Consider the following 26,195-nt stretch of genomic DNA (forward strand, 5'->3'; position numbering starts at 1 on the left):
GCCCGCCCTATGGACCCCACAGCCCCCCCAACCAAGGAGCCAGGGTGGCCCCAACCTGTGCCGTAACCCCCCTCAGGGACGCAGGGGTCTGGGTTGCCCCCCCCCATCCCATACACCCCCCCCCAGGAACCCCGGGTGCCCCCAGCCCATCCCATACCCACCCCAAGGATTCAAGGTGCCCCCACCCCATCCCATACCCACCCCAAGGATTCAAGGTGCCCCCAGCCCATCCCATATGCCCCCTCCCACGGAGTCAAGGTGCCCCTCACCCCATCCCATACCCCCACCCAGGGACTCGGGGTGCCCCCCCCCCCATCCCATACCCCACCCCCCCCGCAAGGACCCAGACCTTGTAGAAGAGGAGGATGAAGTTGATGGCGAAGGCGAGGAAGAGCGCCAGGAACCGCAGGTTGTAGAAATTCCTGGACAAGTAGTTCTGCACCGGGGGGGGAGGGACAGGAACATGCTCAGGGGTGCGGGGGGGCCCAGCCCCAGGACCCCCCCTGAGCACCCACCCAGGGTATGCCCCCATTGATGGGGGGCCCCATTGCCCTGCGCAGGGATGGGGGTCCCAGTGGCTGGCTTGCACATGGGGAGGAGGGTCCCAGTGCTCAGGCAATGGGGGTCCCAGACCCTCCTTGGCCCCCCCGTACCAGGAATTTGACCCTCTGGACCTCCAGCTCATTCCAGAACTCGAAGGCTCCTTCGGCCGGCGGCTCCTTCCGCTCCCGGGGGACCGATTTCCTCCTCTTCTCGGGGGCACCAGGCTCGGGCCCCCCCTCGGCCCCCTCCGCCACAGCCTTCTCCCCATTCTCCGTGCTGGGGTGAGGGTGCTGCCTGGGTGGGGGCCCCCAGCGGGACCCTCCATCCTTCCCACAGTCCCCCCAAGGAGGACAGGCACCCACTGATGGAGCCATGTACCCACCCCATAACTCCAACTGGGCCATGAACCCACCCCAGAGCCCCCAGTGGGACCATGCAGCACCCAACAGGGCATAGACCCACCCTACTGCCCCAGTGGGACCATGGAGCACCCAAGGGGGGCCAGGCAACACCCAATGGGGCCATGAACCCACCCCACAGCCTCCAATGGGACCATGCAACACCCAATGGGACCATGAACCCACCCCAGAGCTCCCAATGGGACCATGCAGCACCCAATGGGACCATGAACCCACCCCAGAGCCACCAGTAGGACCATGCAACACCCAACGGGGCCACGGACCCACCCCATAACTCCAATGGGACCATGCAGCACCCAGTGGGACCATGGACCCACCCCATAGCCCCCAGTAGGACCATGCAAAATCCAATGGGACCATGCAACACCCAACGGGGCCACGGACCCACCCCATAACTCCAATGGGGCCATGCAGCACCCAATGGGACCATGAACCCACCCCAGAGCTCCCAATGGGACCATGCAGCACCCAATGGGACCATGAACCCACCCCAGAGCCCCCAGTGGGACCATGCAACACCCAACGGGGCCATGGACCCACCCTACTGCCCCAATGGGACCATACACCCCCCAATAGGGCCATGGACCCCCCCAGGGGGGCCTTGACCCCCCACTTACTCAGCTTTCTCCGCCTCGCCCGGCAGCTCCTCTTCCTTCTGCGGCTCCTCCTCCACCACCTCCTCTCCGTCCTCCTGCGGTGGGACACAGCATCGGGGTCGGGGGGGCACAGACTGACACCCCCCCCTTCCCCAAGCCCTGCTCAGGCTGGTCATGCCCATAGGGGACAGAAACCAGGCGTTTTGGGGACCCCCCCCACTGCTGGGAGGGAGCCCAGGGTCCTGCCCCTCCTAGGGACCCCCCCCACCGTGTCCTGCTCCCCCCATAGGGGACTCCTGGGGTCCTGCCCCCCCCCCCCCCAGGAACCCTTAGCATCCTTCTACCCCCCCCCAGGGAACCCAGGCATCCTGCACCTCCACAGGGACCCCCCCCCCATCCTACCCCCCACAGGGGATCCCTGGGGTCATGTCCGTCCCCCCCAGAGACCCCCAGCATCCTGCTCCCCCCATAGGGACCCTGAGCATCCCCCCCCACCGAGACCCCATCAGCTGCCTACCCCAATCTTCCTCCGGAGGATGGGAGTGCCCTCGGGGGTGGGGGGCTCGGCAGCGGGGGGCTCGCCGATGTCCCCCAGCCCCCCGGGGGCGTCGGGGGCTGCCAGCCGATAATGCCCGGGCTCCTTGCGCACCCCGAAAGCCGTCACCGGCGCCGCCGCCGCCTCCTCCTCCTCCTCTTCCTCCTCAGGGGGCTGCGGCAGGTGGGGGGCGGGCGGGGGGACGGGGTCTTGGGGACCCCCTTCTTCTCCCCCCGCGGCTGCCCCGGCCTCGCCGCCCCCCACGGCGTCCTGAGTGGGGTCGGGCATGCTGGCCAGCAGCTCGGCCAGGGCTAGCCGCTGCGCCCCTTCCACTAGCCCCCCTCCGAAAAGAGAGGTCCAGGCCAGGCGCCCCACGGCCCCCAGCACCCCCCAGCCCCCCAGAAGCCCCCCCAGCATCGCCCGGCCGGCGGCCGCTCCCGCCGCCCACGCCAACTCCCGACCCGGCCGGCGTCGCAACCGTCGCAACCGTCGCCGCCAGGTTTGGGGGGACCCCAGCAAACGTCGCAACCCCCCGGCCCCCGCCAACAGCTCCCCAAAAGCTGAGGTGGGTTCGGAGGGGGGAGGTGGAGCGGTGGGGTCAGGGGTCTCCTCTTCTTCCTCCTGCTCCTCATCCTCTCCTTCTTCCCGGGGGGGTTCCTCCTCGGAGAGGCGAGAGGCAATCTGCATCTCGAAGATGGTGTCCTCGCAGAAGCTGACGAAGAGCTCCATCTTCTCCGCCTCCCCCCCCTCGTTGACCACGTCGAAGATGAACTGGCGCTTGGATTCCTTCACTTGGGGCATCTCCCACTGCGCCTTGTTGGCGGCGCTGATCTCGAAGTAGAGGCGTTCGATCCGCCGAGCGGCTCCCATGATCTCGATCCGTCCCAAAAAAGGACGGAAGTACTCCAAGATGCTGGCCGCTTGCTCCAAGAAGGTCCGGAGGCGTTGGTCATGGGGAACGTGCTCCGAGAGGTTGGTGAGGAGCACGGCCACGTTGAAACCGATGTCGCGAGCAGGTTCTTGAAAGCGACCGGCAAAGGCTTCCACGTCAATCATCTCGTTCTCGTCCGCCTCCGAGCAGGAGAGCAGGAACTGGATCTCGGCGGGTTCGTATTGCTTCTGGCTGTCCATCGCCTTCTGGAAGTCCTTCTTGGAGATGAGACCTCGCGGGTCCGAGACGTAGTCGCGGAAGGCGTCTGAGGCCACGATGTCCCGCAGTTTCAGGAACATGTCGAAGAACTTGAGGATCATGGTGACGTTGCTGGAGGACTCCACCAGCATGTCCACCATCTGCCGGGCGATGGTCCCGTTCACCACGTTGCCTGTGGAGGTGGAGGGGGGGGGTCTCGTCAGGTCTGGGGGTGCTGCAGGGACAACCCCGGTACCTGGGGACACCCTGGAGAGCATGGGGACTTCTCTTGTGGCCGGGGGGTATCCCGGGTGGCCAAGGACACCTCAAGTGGCATGGGCCACCATGGGTGGTGGGGAGCACCCTGGAGAGCGAGGGGACACCCTGAGGGACAGGGGACACCCCTGATGGCGTGGGGACAGCCTGGATGGCGAGGAGACCTCGTCTTGGGGGTGGTGTGTGTGTCCCCCCCCCCCAGTGATACGGGGACTGTGGGTGTCATTAGGAGATCCTGGATGGTGGATGGGATGTCCTAACCCCAGGTGGCATGGGATAGCGAGGACACCCTGGATGGCAGGGGGACATTGGGTGACATTGGGGCACCCATGGCAGCAGAGGGGTCCTGGACACCCCAGGGTGGGGGGGGACAACGACAAGGGGACCCCACCTTCTAGCAGGGACAGCAGCATCACCACCATGTCCTTCTGCAGGTCCAGCAGCTCCTTCAGCAGCCCGATCTGGCTGGAGTCCTGGGGGAAGGACAACATCGGGGGGGGACACACCATGAGCCCGAGGTGGTCCCCCCCCATGCCGTGACCCCCACCACAGCCCCAAACCCCCTTACCTGGGGGCTCGACCCGCTCCAGCACCGCTCCTCGCGCCACGAGAGAGAGGGTGGGTGGTGGACCCCCCAACTCGCACGCAACCCAAGCGGGGGGTCTGGGGGGGCTTTGCCATGCCGTGGGGGGGCGGGGGGTTGGTTAGCGAGGCCATGCAATGCTGGGGAGGGGGACGGGGCGGCGGGGGCTCGGCGGGTGCTTACGCCCATCCGGGGTCCCGACGTTTGGCCCATCTGGCGGCAGCGGGGCGGAAAGTTCCGTCAGAGCCAGCTTGGGGTGTCACGGGGTCCCCCCGGAGTGTCATGGGGTCCTCCCCATCTTGGGGGGGGGTCCTTGGGGTGCCCCGGGGCCAACGGGATGGGTTGGGGGTTGGAAGGGGGGCTGCTGATGCCACTGGGGACCCAGGTGTCCCCAACCCTCCCCACCTTGGGGACAGCAAGGAGGGGCCAGCGGGTTAGTAGGGGGTGGGGGGGTCCCAGTGCTCCCAGTGCCCCCCCAGTGCCCACCTGGGCCAGCTTCTTCATCATGTGCGCGAAGACGTGGAGGAAGCCGACGACGGCGTCCCAGAGGCGGCTGTGAGCCAGGCTCTGCTGGTTCCCCGTGCAGGGACCCTGCGGGCGGCGGGCACTGGCACTGCTGGCCCCAGTGACCCCCAGAGACCCCCTGGGGACCCTCGGGGATGGCGGGACCCCCTAAGGGGTCCTGGCAGCCCCAGGGAATTGGGAACATCATCAGGGACACTGGGAGCCCTGGGACGTTGGGGGTCTTGGGGACCATGGGGAACCTCAGGATCCCTTAGACACAGGGGTCCTCCCAGGGACCTTGGGGAGCCCCCAGGGACCCCCAGGGACATCAGGGTCCTTGAGAACCACCAGAGACATCGGGGTTCTTGGGGATCTCCAGGGACATCAGGATCCCCAGGGACTGCAGGGACCTCCCAGAGACCCCCAGGGACATCAGGGTCCTTGGGGACCACCAGGGACATTGGGATCCACAGGAACCTCAGGGACATCAGGGTCCTCAGGGACCACCAGAGACATCGGGGTCCTTGGGGATCCCCAGGGACATCAGGATCCCCAGGGACCCCCAGGGACCTCCCAGGCACCCCAGGGACATCAGGGTCCTTGGGGAGCACCAGGGTCATCGAGATCCCCAGGGACCTCAGGGACCTGCCAGGGACCCCCAGGGGCAGCAGGGTCCTTGGGGACCCCCAGGGACATCAGGATCCCCAGGGACCTTGGGGACCTCCTAGGGACACCGGGGTCCTTGGGGACCCCCAGGGACATCAGGATCCCCAGGGACCTCCCAGGGACATACAGGAACACCAGGATCCACAGGGCACCAAGGCTCCTGGGGACCCCCAGGGAGCTTGGACCACCCTCTCCAGCCCCCCAGGGACATCGGGGATGGGGGACTGCGGGGCCCATCCCACCTGGGTGTGCTTAGCGAGGGGCTGGGGGGGGGTGTCTGGGCAGGGTGGGGGGCTCACCTGGATGTACTCGGTGAGGCTGTTGAAGACCTGCTTGGCCACGGCCATGGCCTTGGAGAAGTTGCGCTTCCCCTGCTCGTCGATCACGTCCTTCCCCGAGTAGTACCAGTAGAAGTCGCTGATGGACTCCTGCCACCGGACGGACACTGTCAGCGGTGGGGTGGGGGGGGGCAGGGACACGGGGACCACCGGCAGCATGAGGACACGGGGACAGGGACATGGGGACCAACAGCAACACGAGGACCTGAGGATGGGGACGTGGGGACCACCGGCAACACAAAGGACAGGGGGATGGGGATGTGGGGACCACCGGCAGCACAAGGACATGAGGATGGGGACATGGGGTCCACCAGCAGCACAAGGACACGGGGATGGGGACACGGGGATGGGACACAGGGACCACTGGCAGCACAAGGACATGAGGATGGGGACGTGGGGTCCACCAGCAGCACGAGGACACGGGGACAGAGACATGGGGATGGGACACAGGGACCACTGGCAGCACAAGGACATGAGGATGGGGACGTGGGGTCCACCAGCAGCACGAGGACATGGGGATGGGGACGTGGAGACCACCAGCAGCACGAGGACATGGGGATGGGGACGTGGAGACCACCAGCAGCATGAGGACACGGGGATGGGGATGTGCATCAGGGATGGAGAACAGGGATGTGGGTCAGGGAACGTGGCTTGGGGCTGGGGCAGAGCCGTGGGGTGTGGGATTGGGGATGGGGTCCAGGCTGGAGGCCATGGTGTGGGGCTGGGGGGGGCCGTGGAGTGCGGTACCTGCAGGCGCAGCAGGTAGTCCACGGTGCAGATGATGATGTTGATGGTCGTCGTGTTCCCCGTCTGGGTGCGCAGGTAGTTCTGGAAATCTGGGGGGGCGGGAGGGTGGAAATGGGGTGAGACCAGACCCACGACCACCCCACGCCTGCCCCATGGCCCCCACAGCCACACCACGGCCGCCCCGCAGCCCCTCCTGCCCCACAGCTCCTTCTCCTGCCCCACAGTCCTCCAAAGCCCCTTCCCCACCCCAGACCCCCCTCGTGTCCCATAGCCATACCCCCCTGCCCCCCGGTGTGTCCCCCCCATGTCGTCTCACCATTGTTGTGCCCCTCGCACAGCAGCTGGAGCAGTCGGAAGAGATCCTGCGTGAACTCATCGTCCGACATCACCTTCTCCCCTGGGGGGGACGGACAGACGGACGGATGGACGGACGGGGTCACACGGGGACAAAGCCAGGGTCACACGGGGACACCCCAAGGTGGCAATGGGGGACGCCCCCGGGTGGCACAGGGACACCCGGGGTTTGGCAGGGGGTTAGCATGGTGGGGGGACAGCCAGTGGGGCCGAGGGGGTCGGGGACAAGCGGGGACAGGCATGCTGTGGGGACACCGTCGGGGTGGCAGCCAGGGGCCGTGGGGCCGTGCCGTGGGTCCCACTCTGGGGACAGGGCACGGGGAGGCCACGCCGGTGCCACCCTCCTCCAGCACCCCCCTCCCCGAGCCCTACAGACCCTACAACAACCCCTGCAGCTGGGCAACCCCATCGTAAGACCTCGTAGACCCTACAACAGCACCCTATAGACCCTACAATAACACCCCATAGCCCTATAGCCCCTACAATAACACCCCATAGCCCTATAGCCCCTACAACAGCACCCTATAGACCCTACAATAACACCCCATAGCCCCATAGACCCTACAATAACACCACATAGCCCTATAGACCCTACCACAGCACCCTATAGACCCTACAATAATGCCCCACAGACCCTACAATAACACCCCATAGCCCTATAGAACCTACCACAGCACCCTATAGATCCTACAGTAACACCCCATAGCCCCACAGACCCTACAATAACACCACATAGCCCTGTAGACCCTACAACAGCACCCTAGAGACCCTACAATAATGCCCCCCAGCCCTATAGACCCTATTATAACCCCCCCAGCCCTATAGACTGTATATACAACCCCCCCCAGCCCTGTAGCCCCTACGATAACAAGTATTTACCGTTCTCACGGCTGATGACTGTCACCAGGAGCCGGGATGGGGAGAGAAGGGGAGAGAGGAGGTGAGCAGGGTGGGGGGGGTCATTAGAGCTGGGGGATCATTAGGAGTGTGTGTGGGGTATTAGGGTTGGCGACAATTAGGGTTTTGGGGGTGTCATTAGGACTTTAAGGGGTATTATTAGCCCAGGGGTATTAGGTGCCTCGGGGGAGTATTGGGGCCCGGGGGGGTATTAGGGGCCGGGGGGGGCTGTTAGGGGTCAAGGTGGGGTATTACGGCTTGGGGGGTGTTAAGGGCATAGAGGAGTATCAGGGCTATAGGGGTATCAAATCTATGGGGGGGCATTAGGGGCTCAGGGGGCATTAGGGACCTGGGGGGCAGTCATTAGGGCTTTGGCGGGGCATTAGGGCTTTGGGGGTGTATTAGGGACCCGGGGGGGGCATTAGGTCTTCGGGGGGGCATTAGGGGCTCAGAGCCACATTAATAGCGGGCACTCCGGGGTGAGCAGCGCAGCAGGACGGGGGGTGCAGGATGGGAACCCCTGGTCACAACCCACCACCCCCATCCCATGGGGCAGTGGCAATAGAGGGGTCCCGGGGGGGAGGGGGTGCCTGGGCAGGGCCCCCCCACTCACTCGTCCCCTCCTCCGTCACCATGCCCAGCCCCTCCGCCTTGTTCTGCCGCTCGAAGGCGTTGAGGTCCAGGACGCTGTGGGGACACAGGATGGGTGGTCAGGACGGGGCCCCCCAAAACCCTTCCAGGACCCCCCCACCTCCAGCTGGACCTGATCCCCTCTGCAGCGCCTGATTTAAGCGCTCAAGCCGTCTGTACGAGATTCCATTTATTTCGCTAAAGGGTCGAGCTGATGTATGTTTCAACAAGGATCTGGGAAGAACTAAGGGCGTCCAGCCCACACTCCTAACCCCGGAGCGCGTATCTGGCTGGGCTGGGATGTTTGCGAGTCCTCAGAACAGTTAAAGATAAAAACATTCCGTACACACGCTGGTGACTGTCCCCAGCCACATCTTCCCAGGCGTACGCAAAGCCATCCTCCGACCCGACTTTGTAAAACTAGTTCTTCGAAGGCACAACAAATTCTAATGTTCACTCTTGAAAACGAAAGCCGGGTGTTCCGAGCTGCTCCCACATCTTCCCTGGGGGTCCTCGATCTCTTGGGGACCCCCCCTAAAGCCCTGAACCCGTGGGGCACCCATGGAGGGTCCCTGATACCCAAGGCGGGGGGGGGCTCCCATCTCTGCAGGGCATCCCTGAAGCCCAGAGGGGACCCCAAAGCCCATGGGGAGACCCTGATGCCCACAGGGGTCCCTGATTCCCATGGGGGGACCCCGATGCTCACAGGGGTCCCTGATTCTCATGGGGGAACCCCGATGCCCACAGGGGTCCCTGATTCTCATGGGGGCACCCCAATGCCCGCGGGGGGACCCCAGCCCAGGCGTCACCTGCAGGTCTGCATCAGCGCCTGGACGCTCTGGAAGAACCCGACCTCCCGCTTCTCCTTCAGGTAGTCCAGCATTTTCTGGGGGACACACACAGACACACGTGTGGACAGACAGACACCGGCACCTGGACACAGGGACACGGGGACCCGGACACGGGCACCGGTGCGGGGACACGGATGTGCCCGTGAGTGGTCGCACAGGCGTGAGCGTGGATGGAAGCACGCATGGGTGTGCACATGGACATGTGCATGGATGTATGGACACGTGTGTGGACGTATGGACATGTGCATGGATGTATGGACACGTGCGTGGATGTGTGGACACATGCATGGATGTATGGACATGCGGGCATGCAGAGACATCCATAGACATGTGTGCAGACACAAGGACACATGCATGGATGTACGGATGTGTACATGGACATACAGACACGTGCATGGACATACGGACACGTGCATGGACATACAGATATGTGTATGGATGTATGGACATGTGGGTGTGCAGACACATCCATAGACACGTGTACAGACACACGGACACATGCATGGGCGTATGGACACGTGCACAGACATACAGACATGTGCATGGACACACGGACATGTGCATGGATGTATGGACACATGCATAGACACATGCATGGATGTATGGACACATGCATGGATGTACAGACACATGCGTGGATGTACAGACACATACATGGATACACAGACACATGCATGGATGTATGGACATGTGGGCATGCGTGCACTTCCATAGACACATGTGCAGACACACAGACACGTGCATGGATGTACAGACACGTGCATGGACACATGGACACGTGCATGGACCTATGGACATGTGGGTCTGCAGGCACATCCATGGACACGTGCAGACACACGGACACGCGACAGGCACGCCAGGATGGACAGCGTCGTGCACGCTCCCACGGCAATGACGCAGCCCCGTGTGCATGTGTGGCCTCGTGCATGGACACGGGGACGCGGGGACGCACGGACACAGGGACGCACGGACGCCGTCCTACCTGCTGCACCTCAGCGTTGCCCCCGTTGAGGATGGAGATGCCCAACTTGAGGGTGGAGGACACCATGTCGCCCCGCTCCCCTGCCAAAGCCGGGCACCGTCACGGCCGCCCCCTGCCAGTGGGTTGCACGAGGACACCCGTGCGAGGGGTGGGGGGGTATTGCATGAGGAGCCCCCCCGTGTGAGGGGCTGCCTGCGGGGTCTCACCCTTGCAGGCACTGATCATCTGCAGCACCATCTCGGCCGCCCCCCGCGTGTGCAGCCGGGCTTGCTGGTACAGCAGCTTCTGCTTCTCCATCTCCTTCTCCTGGGGGGGGCATAGGGGAAGTCAAGGAGGTTCACAGGTGTTGGGGGGGTCCGGGGGGGCTCAGGGTGCCCCCACACCCACCTCGAATGAGTCCTCGGCTTCTTCTTCTTCCTTCTCCTCCTCCTTCTTCTCCTCCTCTTCCCCTTCCTCGATGTGACAGCTCTGGGGGGGGCACAACGAGCCGGGGGGTGTCCCCAGTTGAGCCCCCCCATCACCATCCTAAGGGTCCCCCACAATCCCTGGGGACCCTGCCAACCCCTGCAGCCCCCCCCTCCCCATCAGGACCCTGGGGTTGGGTGGTTTGGGGGGGCACAGGGGAGGGGGGAGGGACACGGGGGGGGCCAGGACCCACCTTGGCCATGATGCCAGCGTATGCCATGTACAAATGATCCTTCTCCAACTTACTGCAGGATTGGGGGGGACACGGCTCAAAGGGGTGCACCGGGACACCCCCCCAAGAGGGGACCAGGTGTCTGGGTGCCCCCGACCCTGAGGGGACCCAGGCATCCGGGAGCCCCCCCCCACCTTTTCTCAGTCAGTGCCGTCCGGCTGAAGTGCAGGATGAGCTGGTGCAAGGGGTCCGGCTTCTTATCCTGCTCCTCTTCCTCCTCCTCCTCTTCCTCCCCCGACTTCTACCTCGGCCACCACCACAGGGCTCAGCTGGGGGGGTCCCCAGCCAGTGAGCCCCCCCCCCCCAGCCCAGGCAGACCCCCCCCAGCTCACCGAGAGGTCATCAATCATGCGGTCCTCAAAGGGATGCTCCTCGGGCACCAGCCAGGAGAGCTTGTACGCCTCCAGGAACATATTACAGGCCCGGTGCCTGGGGGGGGACGGGGGGGTGACAGTGATGGGGGGGTCCTGGTCCCTGGGAAGGGGGGGCTAGGGGGGTGGGGGCTCCACCCAGGAGGCACCCAGTTGTCTCCAGGGGCTCCCAGAGGGTCTCAAGGGGTTTCCAGTTGCCCCCAGAAGGGTTCTGGGTTGTCTGTGGGGGCTCCCAGTTGCCCCCAGAAGGGTTCTGGGTTGTCCTTGGAGGCTCCCAGTTACCCCCAGTTGCCCCCAGAAGGGTTCTGGGTTGTCCTTGGGGGCTCCCAGTTACCCCCAGTTGCCCCCAGAAGGGTTCTGGGTTGCTGTTGGGGGCTCCTAGTTACCCCCAGTTGCCCCCTGAAGGGTTCTGAGTTGCCCTTGGGGGCTCCCAGTTACCCCCAGAAGGGTTCTGGGTTGCCCTTGGAGGTTCCCAGTTGCCCCTGGGGGCTCCCAATTGCCTCCACAAGGCTCTGGGATCTTCCCAGTTTCTCTTAAGGGGCTCCCAGTTGCCCCCAGAGGCTCCTCAGTGCTCCTGGTCACCCCCGGGGGTCTCAGAGCTCCCCTCCCAGCAGCTCCCAGTCCCCCCCAGTCCCCACCTGGGCAGGTTGTAGAGGGGCGTCATGCGGAAGCAGGCGACCACAGCCCGGCGGCGCTGCTTGGAGAGCAGCTTGTGCCACACTGCCTTCTTGGACTTGTAGGGGTGCTCCGTCTGCGGGGGGGGAGGAGGCGCGAGCGTCACCTGGGCACCCCGAGACCCCCTGGAGCATCACCGGGACCCCCACACCTCCATGAGCACCCCAAGGACCCCCACCACACACTCAGAGCATCCCAGGGACCACCTGGAACATCCCAGGGAGTCCCAGAGCATCCCAGATAACCCCCAGGGCACCCCTGGACCACACCATGCCCACCCCTCCCCAAGGCTCTTGACACCCCCCCGGACCCCTAAAGTACCCTGGCACCCCCCAGAGCCCCCCAAGACCCCCCAGGACTCCAACCTGCTCGAGGCAGTAGAGCATAGCCAACACCTCCTGCAGCCCAGGGACCCCCCAGACCCCCCCAGGACCCCCCCCAGCCCCCCTGACCTGCTCGAGGTGGTAAAGCACGGCCGACACCTCCTGCACCCTCCGGACGATCTTCTCGGGGCTGTCGGAGTCCTCGGCCTTGCCGGCCATCTCGCGGTACAGGGCCATCTGCCACCGCATGGACGAGTTGTTCTCGCACTGGGGACACGGGGGACACGGTGACCACGGGGACGTGGTGGGGACCATGGGGGTACTGGCACCACGATGACCATGGGGTCATGGGCACCGTGAGGACCACAGGAGTACAGGCACCGTGATGACCATTGGGACCACGGAGACATGGTGGGGCACATAGGGACCATGGGGATACAAGTGCCATGGGGAGATGGGGACCATGAGGACACAGTGGGGACTGTGAGGACCACAGGGATACAGGCATCGTGATGACCATGGGGACATGGGGACCGTGAGGACCACAGGAGTACAGGCACCGTGATGACCATGGGGACCATGGAGACACGGTGGGGCACATAGGGACCATGGGGATACAAGTGCCATGGGGACCATGAGGACACAGCGGGGACTGTGAGGGCCACAGGGATACAGGCATCGAGATGACCATGGGGACATGGGGACCATGACGACCATGGGGATACAGGCATCGTGATAACCATGGGGACATGGGGACCATGACGACCATGGGGATACAGGCATCGAGATGACCATGGGGACATGGGGACCATGAGGACCATGGGGATACAGGCATCGAGATGACCATGGGGACCCGGGGACCATGACGACCATGGGGATACAGGCATCGTGATGACCATGGGGACATGGGGACCACAGGAGTACAGGCACCATGACAACCATGGGGACCACGGAGACATGGTGGGGCACATAGGGACCATGGGGATACAAGTGCCATGGGGAGATGGGGACCATGAGGACACAGTGGGGACTGTGAGGACCACAGGGATACAGGCATCGTGATGACCATGGGGACATGGGGACCACGAGGACCACAGGGATACAGGCATCGTGATGACCATGGGGACATGGGGACCACGGAGACATGGTGGGGCACGTGGGGACCATGGGGATACAGGCACCATGGGGATATGGGGACCACAAGGACATGGGGACCACAAGGACACAGTGGGGACCGTGAGGACCACAGGGATACAGGCACTGTGATGACCATGAAGACGTGGGGACCACGGAGACATGGTGGGACAGGTGGGGACTGTGGGGATACAGGCACCGCAATGACATGGGGAACAGGGGGATGTGGGGGGGGGGCATGGTGGGGACGGGGCCACCTCACCTTGCCCTGTAGGTGCAGGTTGTTGTTGAGGAACTCCCGCACCTCCTCGTCCGTGTCCTTCTGCAGGGGGGGGACACAGGACAGGGCCACGTCAGGGGCTGTCCCCAACCCCAGGGGCTGTCCCCACTGTGGGGGGCTGTCCCCAATCCCAGGGGCTGTCCCCAACACCCCCACCCACCAGGGCATAGCGGCTCTTGGCCAGGCTGATGAGCTCCTGGTCGGTGGGTGAGCACATGTTGAGGCCGATGGGCAGCATCTTCTTCAGGGTGGCGACGATGAGGGAGGTGTGGATGGAGTACCGGTCCCCGCGACGCTTCTTCTTCGTCCGCTCCTGCTCCGAGCCACCCCCCTGCGGGGACAGGGACGGGGACATCAGGGCCACCACCCCAGGCCAAGTGGTTTGGGGGGGGGGTCAGGGACAGGAGTCCCATGTCATGGGGACATCAGCGGCGGGACCCCCATGCCATGAGGATGAGGGACATCAGTGGTAGGACCCCCATGCCACAGAGACATCAGTGTCCCCTACAAGGATGGGGACATCAGCACAAGGGTCCCTGTGCCATGGGGACACCTCAGGGCCAGGACCCTGTGCCACCAGGATGGGGATATCAGTGTTGGGACCCCCATGGCACAGGGATGGGGACATCAGCACCAAGACCCCTGTATGATGAGGACTGGGGACATCAGGGCCAGGACCCCGGTGCCACACAGCTCCAGCAGCCCCTGAGGTCCCAGACGTGGCTCTGTGGGAAAGGACCCCAGGATGTCCATGGGGGTCCCAGCCATGGTGGCCCCATAGAGCATGACCCTGGAGGGGTCCTGGGGGTCCCAACCATGGTGGCCCCATAGAGCATGACCCTGGAGGGGTCCTGGGGGTCCCAGCTGTGGTGGCCCTGAGGGGCAGGACCCCAGGGCAGGGGCTGGGGTCCCTGGGGTCCCCTCCCCATGCAGCATGGCCCCGCTAACCTGGCCGTCTCCGGACTAGGTGCCAGCACCCGCAGCCAAGGGCAGGAGAGAAGAGACAGCGTTAGGTACCCGTCCCCATGTCCCTGGGGGCAGACGCGGGGGGCTTGGGGACCCGGGGAGATGGGGAGGGATGGAGACCCCTGGGTAGGGGGGATTGGGAGGCAGCAGGTGGGGCAGGAGGGATGGAGGTGCCTGAGTTTGGGGGGGATTGGGGTGGGCTGAGGGTAGATTGGGAGGGGGTGTGGGTACCAGGTGGGGCAGGAGGGATGGAGGTGCCCAAGTTTGGGGGGGCTTTGGGGGGAGTTGGATGTCCCAGGTAGGTTTGGGGGTGGCTTGAGGGTACCAGGTGGGTTGGGAGGGATGGAGGTGCCTGGGTTTGGGGACACTGGGTGGGTTTTGGGATGTTTTAGGGGTACCGGGGGTGTTGGGAGGGATGGTTGGGTTTGGGGGTACCAGGTGGGTTTGGCGGTACCAGGGGCGTGGGGGTACCAGGGGTGTGGGGGTACCAGGGAGGCTGGGAGGGATGGAGACCCCTGCACAAGGGGGGGACTTGGGGGTACCAGGCAGGCTTGGGGAGGGATGGACACCCCCCATGCATGGGATTGGGGTGCCAGGTGGGTGGGGGGCACGGGATGAGGGGGTCTGGGGGTGGCAGGCAGGAGGTCAGGGTGCAGCTGGGGGGGTGCAGCCGGGTGGGTGCATTCCCCCCCACACCTTGGCCATTTTGCTCTTGCTGTCGGCGGTGAGGAAGGACATGTTGTTGATCTCATTCTGCACCACGAAGTTCTGCTCCTCACGCTTGAAGTTCTGCCGGGGGGAGGACATGGGGGTGAGTGACCCCCAGCCTGGGACCCCCTCCAGGCCCCCCCCCCAACCCCCAGCCCCTCCATTGCACCAGTGTCCCCATGTCCCCCACGTCCCCAGTGCCCCCCAACTCACGTGGGACTTGGACCAGTAGATGAAGACCTCCCCAACCATGCGGAACAGCTCCTCTGCATCCTCGTTGGGCTCTGTCAGCCATTTGGCCCTGTTGGTCCCAAGGCCACCATCAGTGGGTCCCCATGGCCACCATCAGGTGATGTCCATGGCCACCATCAGTGGGTCTCCATGGCCACCATCAGTGGGTCTCCATGGCCACTATCAGGTGATGTCCATGGCCACCATCAGTGGGTCTCCATGGCCACCATCAGTGGGTCCCCATGGCCACCATCAGGTGATGTCCATGGCCACCATCAGTGGGTCTCCATGGCCACCATCAGGTGATGTCCATGGCCACCATCAGTGGGTCTCCATGGCCACCATCAGTAAGTTCACATGGCCACCATCAGGGGATGTCCATGGCCACCATCAGTGAGTCCCCATGGCCACCATCAGGGGGATGTCCATGGCCCCTAATTTTGCCCCACACCTTCTGGGCTCCACCACGGGTTGACCATGGCTCCCAAGGGATGCTCTTCAGCACCCTTATGTCCCCACGGCCACGTTCCCTGTCCCCCCTCACCGGCTGTTGTCCACGTAGCGGATGAGCAGGGGGTAAAGCGCATAGAGGTCACGGCAGAGGACGGAGAACTCATCCCGGATGAGCAGCTCGGCATCCTCCCCCTCCGTCTTGGCCTCCATGCGGAGCTGCTCCTCCTCGGCCACCACCTTGCCCGCCCGCTTCTTCAGCTTCTCCATGGTGGGGATGAAGTGGGAGCGCAGCAGCTCCGGCTTTGCCTTGCTGACAATGGGCTGGGCAAACACTGCGGGGACAGGGGGCTGCAACTGGGGGATGCACCTGGGGACACCTGCACCTCCCTGGGACCACCCATGGCCATGAGCACCATCCTGGGAGCCACCAAGAGCCACCAGCACCATCCTTGGGACAACCAGCATCATCTGTGGATCACCCATGGCCACCAATGCCATCCCTGGGACCACCCATGGCCACCAGCATCATCTGGGGGATCACCCATGGCCACCAGCACTTCTCTGGGACCACCCAGGGCCACCAGCATCATCTGGGGGATCACCCATGGCCACCAGCACTTCTCTGGGACCACCCAGGGCCACCAGCATCATCTGGGGGATCACCCATGGCCACCAGCACCTCTCTGGGACCACCCATGGCCACCAGCATCATCTGGGGGATCACCCATGGCCACCAGCACTTCTCTGGGACCACCCAGGGCCACCAGCATCATCTGGGGGATCACCCATGGCCACCAGCACCTCTCTGGGACCACCCAGGGCCACCAGCATCATCTGGGGGATCACCCATGGCCACCAGCACCTCTCTGGGACCACCCAGGGCCACTAGCACCATCGTTGGGACACCAGCATCATCTGTGGGATCACCCATGGTTACCAGTGCCATCCTTGGGACCACCCAGAGCCACCAACATCATCTCAAGACCCTGCCCAGGGCCACCAACACCTCCCTGGCACACACCCAGGGCCACCAGTACCATCCTCGGGACCTGCCCAGGGCCACCAGCCCCATCCTGGGACCACTTAGGGCCACCAGCCCCCACCCACCCCCCTTCGCCCACCTGCCAGGCGCTTCATCCAGGAGGCTTCGTCAATGCCCAGGTTGTTGACCACGATGCGGAGGATGTTGCCCAGGAGGGCGTTGAGGTGCTGGCCGGTGACGGCGGTGGCCCAGGGTCCCTGGGGCAGGGTGTCGGGGCCGCGCTCCCACCATCGGGGCAGGTAGTTGCAGAGCATGGGGAGGGTCACCTCGATGACGTGGGGCATCTCGGTGTAGCGGGCCCCCGACTCCGCCAGCCCCCCGATGTCCCGCATCAGCCGCTCCAGGTCGGGGATGTCGGGGCACATCTCCTCCACCCGGCTGGGGAGCCCCAGGACTGCGGGGACACGGGGATGGCAACGGGGGGGGACACGGACCCCTCGGCGAGGGGATGGGGGACCCCCAAAACAGGGAGAACTGGGGGAGGGGAAATGGGGATGCGGCACTGCCCCAAAGGTGGGGGCGAGTGAGGAGACTTGGGGACAAGGGGGGGTATGCCGGTGTTGGGGTGCATCAGGGTACCCCAAAGCTGGGGAGATTTGGGGGTGTCAGGACATCCGGGAGCCGGCGGGGACAAGTGAGAGGGACAACAGAGATGGGGGGGGACCCCAAAGTGGGAACGAGAGGGACGTTGGAGATGTGGGGGTTCCCCAAACCTAGGGCCATGGGATGGGGGGATCAGTGTACCCCAAAGGTGGAGGTAAGAGGGACCACGGGGCACCCTAAAGCTGGAGCAATTATGGGGGGCACTGGGGGTGCCCCGAAGGGGGGGGGGGCAACCAGGGCTCATCCCGGAGGGGTGTGACGGGACAGCCCCTGGAACATGGGGACACACCGGGGTGCGTGGGGGGAGACACAGGGGGACCCTGCCCCACTCACTGGCCCTTTCGCGGGGGGACTTGGTGCTGTAGACGGAGCAGGGGTTGAACTCGTTGAGCTGCGGCTCCAGGAAAGCCACGGGCATGGCGGCGGCCAGGCGGGCCAGGCACTCCCCCAGCGCCGGGCGCTGCCTGCGGGTACAGGGGTACGGGCTCACCCCCACCCCGCAGCACCCCACGGGCACCGGTATCCCACAGGCATCCCATGGTCTGCAGGGACTGGGGTACCAGAGGCACCCCAGATCCATGGGCACCCCACGGGCCACCCCACGGGCACCCCAGATCCATGGGCACCTCACGGGCCACCCTACGGGCACCCCAGATCCATGGGCACCCCAGATCCATGGGCACCCCATGGGCCACCCCATGGGCACCCCAGATCCATGGGCACCTCACGGGCCACCCTACGGGCACCCCAGATCCATGGGCACCCCAGATCCATGGGCACCCCATGGGCCACCCCATGGGCACCCCAGATCCATGGGCACCCCACAGGCCACCCCATGGGCACCCCAGATCCATGGGCAACCCAGATCCATGGGCACCCCACGGGCCACGCCACGGGCACCCCAGATCCATGGGCACCTCACGGGCCACCCCACGGGCACCCCAGATCCATGGGCACCCCAGATCCATGGGCACCCCATGGGCCACCCCATGGGCACCCCAGATCCATGGGCACCCCACGGGCCACCCCATGGGCACCCCAGATCCATGGGCACCTCACGGGCCACCCTACGGGCACCCCAGATCCATGGGCACCCCAGATCCATGGGCACCCCACGGGCCACCCCATGGGCACCCCAGATCCATGGGCACCCCACAGGCCACCCCATGGGCACCCCAGATCCATGGGCAACCCAGATCCATGGGCACCCCATGGGTCACCCCACGGGCACCCCAGATCCATGGGCAACCCAGATCCATGGGCACCCCACAGGCCACCCCACAGACATCCCAGATCCATGGGCACCCCACGGGCCACCCCACAGACACCCCAGATCCATGGGCACCTCACGGGCCACCCCACGGGCACCCCAGATCCATGGGCACCCCAGATCCATGGGTACCCCACAGGCCACCTCAGATCCACGGGCACCCCATGGCCGTGGGCACACCCCACAAGCACCCCCAGGTCTGCAGGCAGAGGGGTTTTGGGGGGACGTGGCCCCTCCAGCCCCGCACCTCTCCACGTAGGGGTTCCTGGTGGTGCCCAGCGAGTAGATGCTGCACAGGATGCGGTAGCAGGAGACCTGGACGTCATCGACTGCGGGGACAGGGGACGGTCAGGGCTGCAGTGTCCCCAACACCCAGGGGGTCCCTGCGCCCCCAAACTGCCCCAGCACCCCCAGCTGGCCCCGGTCCCCCTGTCCCCACTACGTCCTCTTGTCCCCAAAGTGTCCCCCATTCCCCAGAGTCTCCCATCTCCACCATCACCAACGCGCCGTCCTGTCCCTAAACTGTCCCCAAAGTGTCCCCTTGTCCCCAAAGTGTCCCACATCCCTGCTGAGCCTCCTGTCCCCAACATCTCCCCATGTCCCACATCCCTGCCGAGTCCCGTGTCCCCCCGTCCCCATGGTGTCCCCCCCCGTCCCCGCGGGCTCACGGATGACGTCGTCCCCAAAGTTATGCTGCGCCACGTGCTCGAAGAGGGAGGTGAGGACGGGCAGGAGGGCCACCGTGGTGTAGTTGATGTTTTGGGCCACCCCCTTCACCTGCGTGCGGCTCTGCGTCACCTTCCCCAGCTTGAGGTTCTCCACCATCTTCTCGATGTCCTCGGAGGCGCTCTCGAAGAAGGACCGCAGCCCTGCCTTGACGATCTCGGGACCTGACTTCATGACCGTCCTTGGGGGGGGGGGAGCGATGGGACCCTCAGCACCGGCATGGCCACCCCCCCGGGGACACGCGTGGGCAGTGTTGGGGACACGGCTGCTGTCCCAGCAGTGCTGGGACGAGGGTGGCATTGGGTACTGGGGGACAGGAATGGGTATGGGGGCACTGCGGGGACAGGGGGGACCGTGGGGACGAGGATGGCATCGGGGAGGCATTGGGATACTGCAGGGACAGGGATGGAGGCACTGGGACACCGTGGGGACCGTGGGGACAAGGACAGCACCGTGGTGGCACCGGGACCCCGTCCCACCTGGCATCCAGGGAGCGGGCGAGGATGTGCAGGCAGTTCACCACGGCCGGTGCGTCGGTCCCTGGGGATGGGGACAGGGAGGGGGGGCTCAGGTGCCACCAGGGCACCCTCCACCCCCCCCCCCCCCGCCCCGGTGAGGGTCCCCAGCCACGTCCCCTTACCGAAGAGCGAGACACGGTGGCGGACGAGTGCGGCCAGCTTGCAGAAGAGGCTGATGGGGGACGGGGGACAGGGGGGTCAGTGCGGGTCCCCAAGACCCCCAACGAGGGAACAGTGCGGACCCCACATCCCCTTGGCCAGGGGATGGGGCGCAGGGGGACCCCCCTGAGCCCCCCAAAAGCAGGGGGGGTGGGATGGGGCACCCCCATTGCCCAAGGGGCTGGGGGTCTGGGTGCCCCATGGCCAGGGGTCTGGAGGTGCCCCCCACCTGGTGATCATCTCCTTCTCCTTGTTGGAAGCGTGCCCACCACTGCCCAGCACCTTGGCTGGGGTGGAGAGGAAGTAGAGGCAGTGGTTGTGGAAATACTGGTTGATGAGGGGCAGCAGGATCTGGGGGGGACAGGAGGGGGTCAGGGGGGACTTCTGTCCCCTAAGGAATGCACCCCCCAAGCACCCCATAAGGGACCCCAATGCATACCCCCAAATACCCCATAGGGACCTCTAAGGAACAGCTCAACACCCTATGGGGACCCCAAGGATCTTTTAGGGGGACCCCTAGGACTCCCACACCATATGCACCCCATAGGGACATGAAACACCCCATAGAGACCCCAAACACCCTATGGGGACCCCTAAAAGGGGACCCCAAGCACCCGCATACCATATGCACCCCACAGAGACCCCGAACACGCAGTAAGGGACCCCAAAAACCCCATACAAACCCCAAACACCCCATTGCCCATCTCCCTGGGGTGGGGGGGCTAATGGGGTTTCTGTGCCAAAGCCACCCTATCCCACACACACCTGCCCCCCCCTATTTTGGGTTCCTCCCCCCCACACTTTGGGGTCCTTCTGACCTTGGCGAAGAACTTGATCTCCTGTTCATGGGGGGATTTCTCCACCCGCCCGCTGCTCACCACCGCCTCTGGAGAGGGGAAGACAGTCGGGGGGGGCACACGGTGGGGGGACATGGGGACAAGCAGGTGGGGGGTCCCAGGGAACCCTGAGAGGTCTGGGGCAGCACTGGGCAGGGGGGTCCAGAGATTCCAGGGGCACCTGGGGGGGGTCTCAAGGGGTTCAAGAGGGTCTTAAAGAAGTCCAAGGGGGTCTCAAGAGGGTCTCAAGGGGTCCGAGGGGGTCTCAAAGAGGTCCAAGGGGGTCTCAAGGTGGTCTCAAGGGGGTTTCAAGGGGGTCTCAAGGGGTCCAAGAGGGTCTTAAAGAGGTCCAAGGGGGTCTCAAGGGGTCCGAGGGGGTCTCAGAGGTCCAAGGGGGTCTCAAGAGAGGACCAGAAAGGTCGCAGGAGGCTCGGGGAGGAGGGGTTCCCAAGGGATTTGGGGGGTCCTGGGGCCGTACCCAGGTGGGCGATGAACTCCTGGGAGATGTCCATCCACTTGAGCAGCTGCTGCAGGAAGCCGTAGGCGAAGCGCTTCTCGATGGAGGACGTGTCCAGCTCCATGTCCTTCAACCCCCTGCGGCAGAGGGGGTCAGGGGGGGCCTCACACCCCCGACTCCCCATCCTACCCACCCCCCCAACCTGGGGGAGAGAGGGGGGCAGCAGCGCACCCCCAGACCCCCCACATCCCGCACCCCAAACCCCCACCCTCATGCTGCACCCCAAGCCCCACTGTGTGCCCCGCCAGACCCCCATCTCCAGCAGGGCTCGGGGGGGGGGCTGCAGACCCCCACCCCGCTGGCCCCCCCAATCCCTTCCAATGTCCCCAAAGCCCCCCCCAGCACCCTCCAGCCCCCCCAAACCTCCTCTTCCCTGCACCCACCCCTACCCAGACCACCTAGCCCCCTTGTCCCCAGCCCCCCCCCAAATGCCTGGGTCCCCCCCCTGTCCCCCCACCCACCGGGTGACGGCGTAGCCGTTGAGCTGCAGGAACTTGAGGAGCTCCTGCGCCTTCTCGCGGTCCCGCGCCTTCTCCTTGGCCGTCAACGTGTCGTAGGGCACGAGCAGGGGGTGCGAGCCCCCCCCTGGAACCCCCGTCAGCACCCGTGGGTGGTGTGGGGGGGAGAAGACCACCCATGGGGGGGGAAGCAGGGGGGGAGGACCACCCATGGGGGATGCAGGGAGAAGGACAACCCATGGAGGGTGGTGGGGCAGCACCCATGGGTGTGCATCCACGTGGGGGGGGGGGTCTGCCCAGATCCCTGGGGTGCCCATACGGTGGGGGGGACACGGGGGGTGCTCACCCTTGGCCTCCAGCTCCTGCTTCTTCTTGCGTCCCCAGGTGTTGTGGTAGTTCTCGGCCAGCTGTTCTGCCATGGCCTGGGGGGGGGACACGAGGAGGTGGGGAGGGGGTCTGAGCTGGCGGGGGGGGGGGGGGGCATGGGGGCGGGGGAACGACACACGGGAACACTCACCTGCAGCTCCCGGGACAACGTCACCCCCGACAGGTCCACGGGCTGGGGGCTGTAGCCGTGGCTGGGGTCGTAGGTGGCCTGGGGGGGGACAGGGGCACCATGGGGTTGGGGCAACCCTATGGACCTCCTTGTCCCCCCCCCCCCCCATGTATTTGGGGTGCCCTTTCTCCACCCCATGGACCCCATTGACCCCCAGGTGACTGAGGTGCTCCTTCCCCATTCCATGGACTTCATAGAGCCCCAGGGGTTCTCGGTGGGGGGGGGGACAGACTCAGGCATCCAGCCCCACCTGGGCAGACTGGGAGATCTTGCGGGTCTTCTTCTTCTCCACCTTGTCCTCCTCGCCCTCACGGGCCTTCTCCACCATCCACTCCCAGGCCAGCATAGCCTTCAGGGACTCCTTGATGGGCCACCGGTAGATCTCCTTGTCCTGGGGGGGCAGGTGTGGGGCTCATGGGGTGCCCTTGGGTGCCCCCCCCCCCCCCAGCTGGAAGGCTAAGGAGGGTCTAGATGGGGCTGGGGGGGTCTGGACAGAGCCAGGAAGTCAAATGGGGTTTGGGGGAGGTTCAGAGAGAGTTGAGGGGTCTGGATGGGGTTGGGGTGGTCCAGTTGAGGTTGGAGGGTCAGGACTGGGCTGGGGGTGGGACAGACTGGGCTGGGGGATCTCAATGAGGTTGAGGCGGATGGAGATGGATGGGTTTGGGAGCATCTCAATGAGGTTGAGGGGGATGGATGGGGTTGGGGGATCTCAATGAGGTTGAGGGAGATGGATGGGGTTGGTAGATCTGGGCAAGGTTGGGGGTGTCCAGCTGGGATTGGGGGGGTCCCAGCCTGGTCGCAGCAAGGGACACACATATTACCTTCTCAGAGAAGGTCTTGTAGGGTCGCAGCATGGGGTGGGTCTTGGCTTCTTCATCCACCGTCTCCCCAAAAGACCAGTTGTTCTGGATCTGCCGAGTGATGGGAACATCATGGGCAGCTCTGGGACAGCGGAGGGGGCTGACATGCAAGGGCGGGGGGGTTCAGGATGCTCAGAGGAGCAGGAAGAACTTGGGGTGGGGGTCCCAGGAGCGCAGTGGAGTCATGCAGGTATAGCAGGGGACCAAGAGGACCAAAGGGGGGTCCTTGGGGGGATCATGCAGGTGGAGGGGTCCTGGGGGGACCACAGGGGCCTGGGGGGATGCAGAGACCCCAGGGAGGTTCTGGGGGTGTCTGGTAGGTGCTGGCAGGGGGGCTGGGGGGTCCCCACCTTGTCGAAAGCCCACTTCTCATGGGTGTACTCCGCATATTTGTTGATGAAGCCATCCAGCTTCTCAGGGATGATGACACTGGGGGGGGATGACATGGGGGGGTCAAGGTGAGACTGAGCCAGGACAGGGCCGGGGGGGGGGGGTTGGTATGGACCCTACTTGAGGGTCTCAACAGGCTTGGGGTCGAAGTTGCCCTCAGCATCGACAGAAGCCTTCTTCTCAGTCTTGGAGGAGTAGCTGGCATCCACATAGTCGGGGGGGAGGGCACCGGCGATGGCGCAGAGGCACGGCATGGCCAGCTTGTACAGCTCCGCATCGAACCGCTGGGCGGGGGGCACAAGGGGTGTCCCCATCCCGCTCAGCCCCCTCGTGTCCCCATCCCTGTGTCCCCATCGCACTCATCCCCCCAAGTCCCTGTCCCTGCATTCTCATCTTCCCCATGTCCTCACTGTGATGTCCCCATCCCTGCACCCGCATCTTCCCCATGTCCCCATCCCCATTTCCCCACCCTACTCAGCCCCCTGTGTCCCCATCATCCCCACCACCCTGTCCCCATCCTTGCATTGCCATCATCCCCATCCCTGTGTCCCATCATTCCCATGTCCCCATCATGCCCATCCCCATGTCCCCATCCTAGTCATCCCCATGTCCCCATCCCCGTGTCCCCATCACCCCCATCTGTGTGTCCCCATTATCCCCATCCCCATGTCCCCATCATCCCCATTCCCATGTCCCCATCCCCATCATCCCCGTGTCCCCATTATCCCCATCCCCATGTCCCCATCACCCCCCGTCCCCATCATCCCCATGTCCCCATCATCCCCATCCCCATGTCCCCATCATCCCCATCCCCATGTCCCCATCCCCACCATCGCCATGTCCCCATCATCCCCATCCCCATGTCCCCATCATCCCCATCCCCATGTCCCCATCCCCATGTCCCCATCATCCCCATCCCCATGTCCCCATCCCCACCATCGCCATGTCCCCATCATCCCCATCCCCACCATCGCCATGTCCCCATCATCCCCATCCCCATGTCCCCATCATCCCCATCCCCATGTCCCCACCCCCCCCAGCCCCTGATATCCCCATTCCCGCATTCCCTCCCTCCTCCCCACCCCCTTGCCATCGTCCCCACCCCCGGACCTTATGTGCCAGGGACTCGAAGATGCCCCAGAAGAGCTTGCGGGTGAGGTGCAGCTCCTCCTCTGAGCTGACCCCCTGGTTGGGCCATCCGCTGGGCAGGCAGTAGTACTTCCAGCACCGCTCATAGTGGTTCGTCAGCAGCTGGGGGGGGCACGGTGGAGGAGAGCGTCAAGGGGGGGGAGGATCCCCATCACCAGGAGCCCCCCAGCGTCATCCCTCTCCCCGCAGCTCACCTTGAGGGGCATCTTGGCGAACTCGTTGAGGATGGGGACGTCGAAGACCAGGCGGCGGAGGAGATGCTGCAGCATGGAGGGACGGATGTACCTGGGGGGGTATAGAAGGATATAGGGTGAGTGTAGGGGGGCACAGAGGGGGTGTAGAGGGGACATAGGGGGTATGGGGGGGATATAGGGGGTATGCAGGGGTATAGAAGGAATATAGGGGGGTTAGAGAGGCTATAGGGTGTATGCAGGGGTATAGAGAAGATATAGGTTGGTTAGAGGGAATATAGGAGGTATGAAGGGGTATAGAGGGGATATAGGGGGTGTAGAGGTATAGAGGGGATATAAGGAGGTGTAGAGGTATAGAGGGGATATAGGGAGGTGTAGAGAGGCACAGAGGGAATATAGGGGGTTGTAGAGCAAAAATAAGAGGTATAAAGGAGCATAGAAGGAATATAGAAGGTGTAGAGGGGTTATAGGGGGTATACAGAGGTAGAGAAGGGATATGGGGGCATGCAGCCATATAGAGGGGATATAGGGGGGCATGGGGGGCTGCAGGGGGTATGGGGGGATATCAGGGTATGGGGGGTAGGCAGGGGTATGGGGGTGATGCAGGGGTTCAGGGGGGCTATGGGGGTTTGGGGAGGATGCAGAGGCATGGGGGGATATCAGGGGGCTTGGGGGGATAGGTGGGGGTGAGACGGGGGTTTTGGGGGTCCCACCGGCAGAGAGCCATGAGGCACTCCTCGATGACGTCGCGCTGGGCCTTGGTGAGGGAGCGGCCGCGGGAGAGGCGGTAGATGGTGTGCAGCATGGAGTCCACCATGATGGCGCGGTGCTCGGTGCCGGCGAAGAGCGGGGCGCACTTGGTGATGAGCGGCAGCACCGCCAGGCACAGGTACCGGTTCAGCGCCAGCGCCATCTCCGTTGTGCTGAAGGTGGCCTGGTGGCCGGGGGCAGTTTGGGCAGGGGGTGTCAGGACCCCATGGGGTAGAGGGATCCCCCCCACTCGCCCCACAGAGGGACCCGGTGGGAAAGGGA

At 64.6% G+C, this 26,195-nt stretch overlaps 1 protein-coding gene across 1 annotated transcript in view; it reads right to left on the reverse strand.

Annotated features, from left to right (window-relative positions):
* RYR1 (ryanodine receptor 1) overlaps positions 1–26,195 on the reverse strand; it is a 66,161-nt gene that overhangs the window by 4,550 nt on the left and 35,416 nt on the right. The window contains 45 exon segments of the mRNA XM_075021120.1: positions 350–436; positions 654–819; positions 1,580–1,653; positions 2,076–3,415; positions 3,890–3,971; positions 4,568–4,672; positions 5,551–5,679; positions 6,337–6,425; positions 6,653–6,733; positions 7,570–7,587; positions 8,201–8,274; positions 9,027–9,103; positions 10,051–10,130; positions 10,257–10,356; positions 10,438–10,518; positions 10,709–10,760; positions 10,882–10,988; positions 11,080–11,176; positions 11,757–11,869; positions 12,246–12,383; positions 13,513–13,572; positions 13,691–13,861; positions 14,479–14,493; positions 15,193–15,285; positions 15,418–15,505; positions 15,980–16,220; positions 17,010–17,324; positions 17,867–17,997; positions 19,051–19,132; positions 19,472–19,710; positions 20,009–20,069; positions 20,170–20,219; positions 20,436–20,557; positions 21,025–21,092; positions 21,521–21,636; positions 22,021–22,144; positions 22,364–22,439; positions 22,535–22,612; positions 22,824–22,964; positions 23,395–23,484; positions 23,784–23,862; positions 23,944–24,107; positions 24,934–25,074; positions 25,167–25,257; positions 25,877–26,097. Of these exon segments, the coding sequence (XP_074877221.1) occupies positions 350–436; positions 654–819; positions 1,580–1,653; positions 2,076–3,415; positions 3,890–3,971; positions 4,568–4,672; positions 5,551–5,679; positions 6,337–6,425; positions 6,653–6,733; positions 7,570–7,587; positions 8,201–8,274; positions 9,027–9,103; positions 10,051–10,130; positions 10,257–10,356; positions 10,438–10,518; positions 10,709–10,760; positions 10,882–10,988; positions 11,080–11,176; positions 11,757–11,869; positions 12,246–12,383; positions 13,513–13,572; positions 13,691–13,861; positions 14,479–14,493; positions 15,193–15,285; positions 15,418–15,505; positions 15,980–16,220; positions 17,010–17,324; positions 17,867–17,997; positions 19,051–19,132; positions 19,472–19,710; positions 20,009–20,069; positions 20,170–20,219; positions 20,436–20,557; positions 21,025–21,092; positions 21,521–21,636; positions 22,021–22,144; positions 22,364–22,439; positions 22,535–22,612; positions 22,824–22,964; positions 23,395–23,484; positions 23,784–23,862; positions 23,944–24,107; positions 24,934–25,074; positions 25,167–25,257; positions 25,877–26,097 (6,147 nt within the window).

Source organism: Buteo buteo, chromosome Z, assembly GCF_964188355.1.
Source record: "Buteo buteo chromosome Z, bButBut1.hap1.1, whole genome shotgun sequence".
Lineage (NCBI taxonomy): Eukaryota > Metazoa > Chordata > Aves > Accipitriformes > Accipitridae > Buteo > Buteo buteo.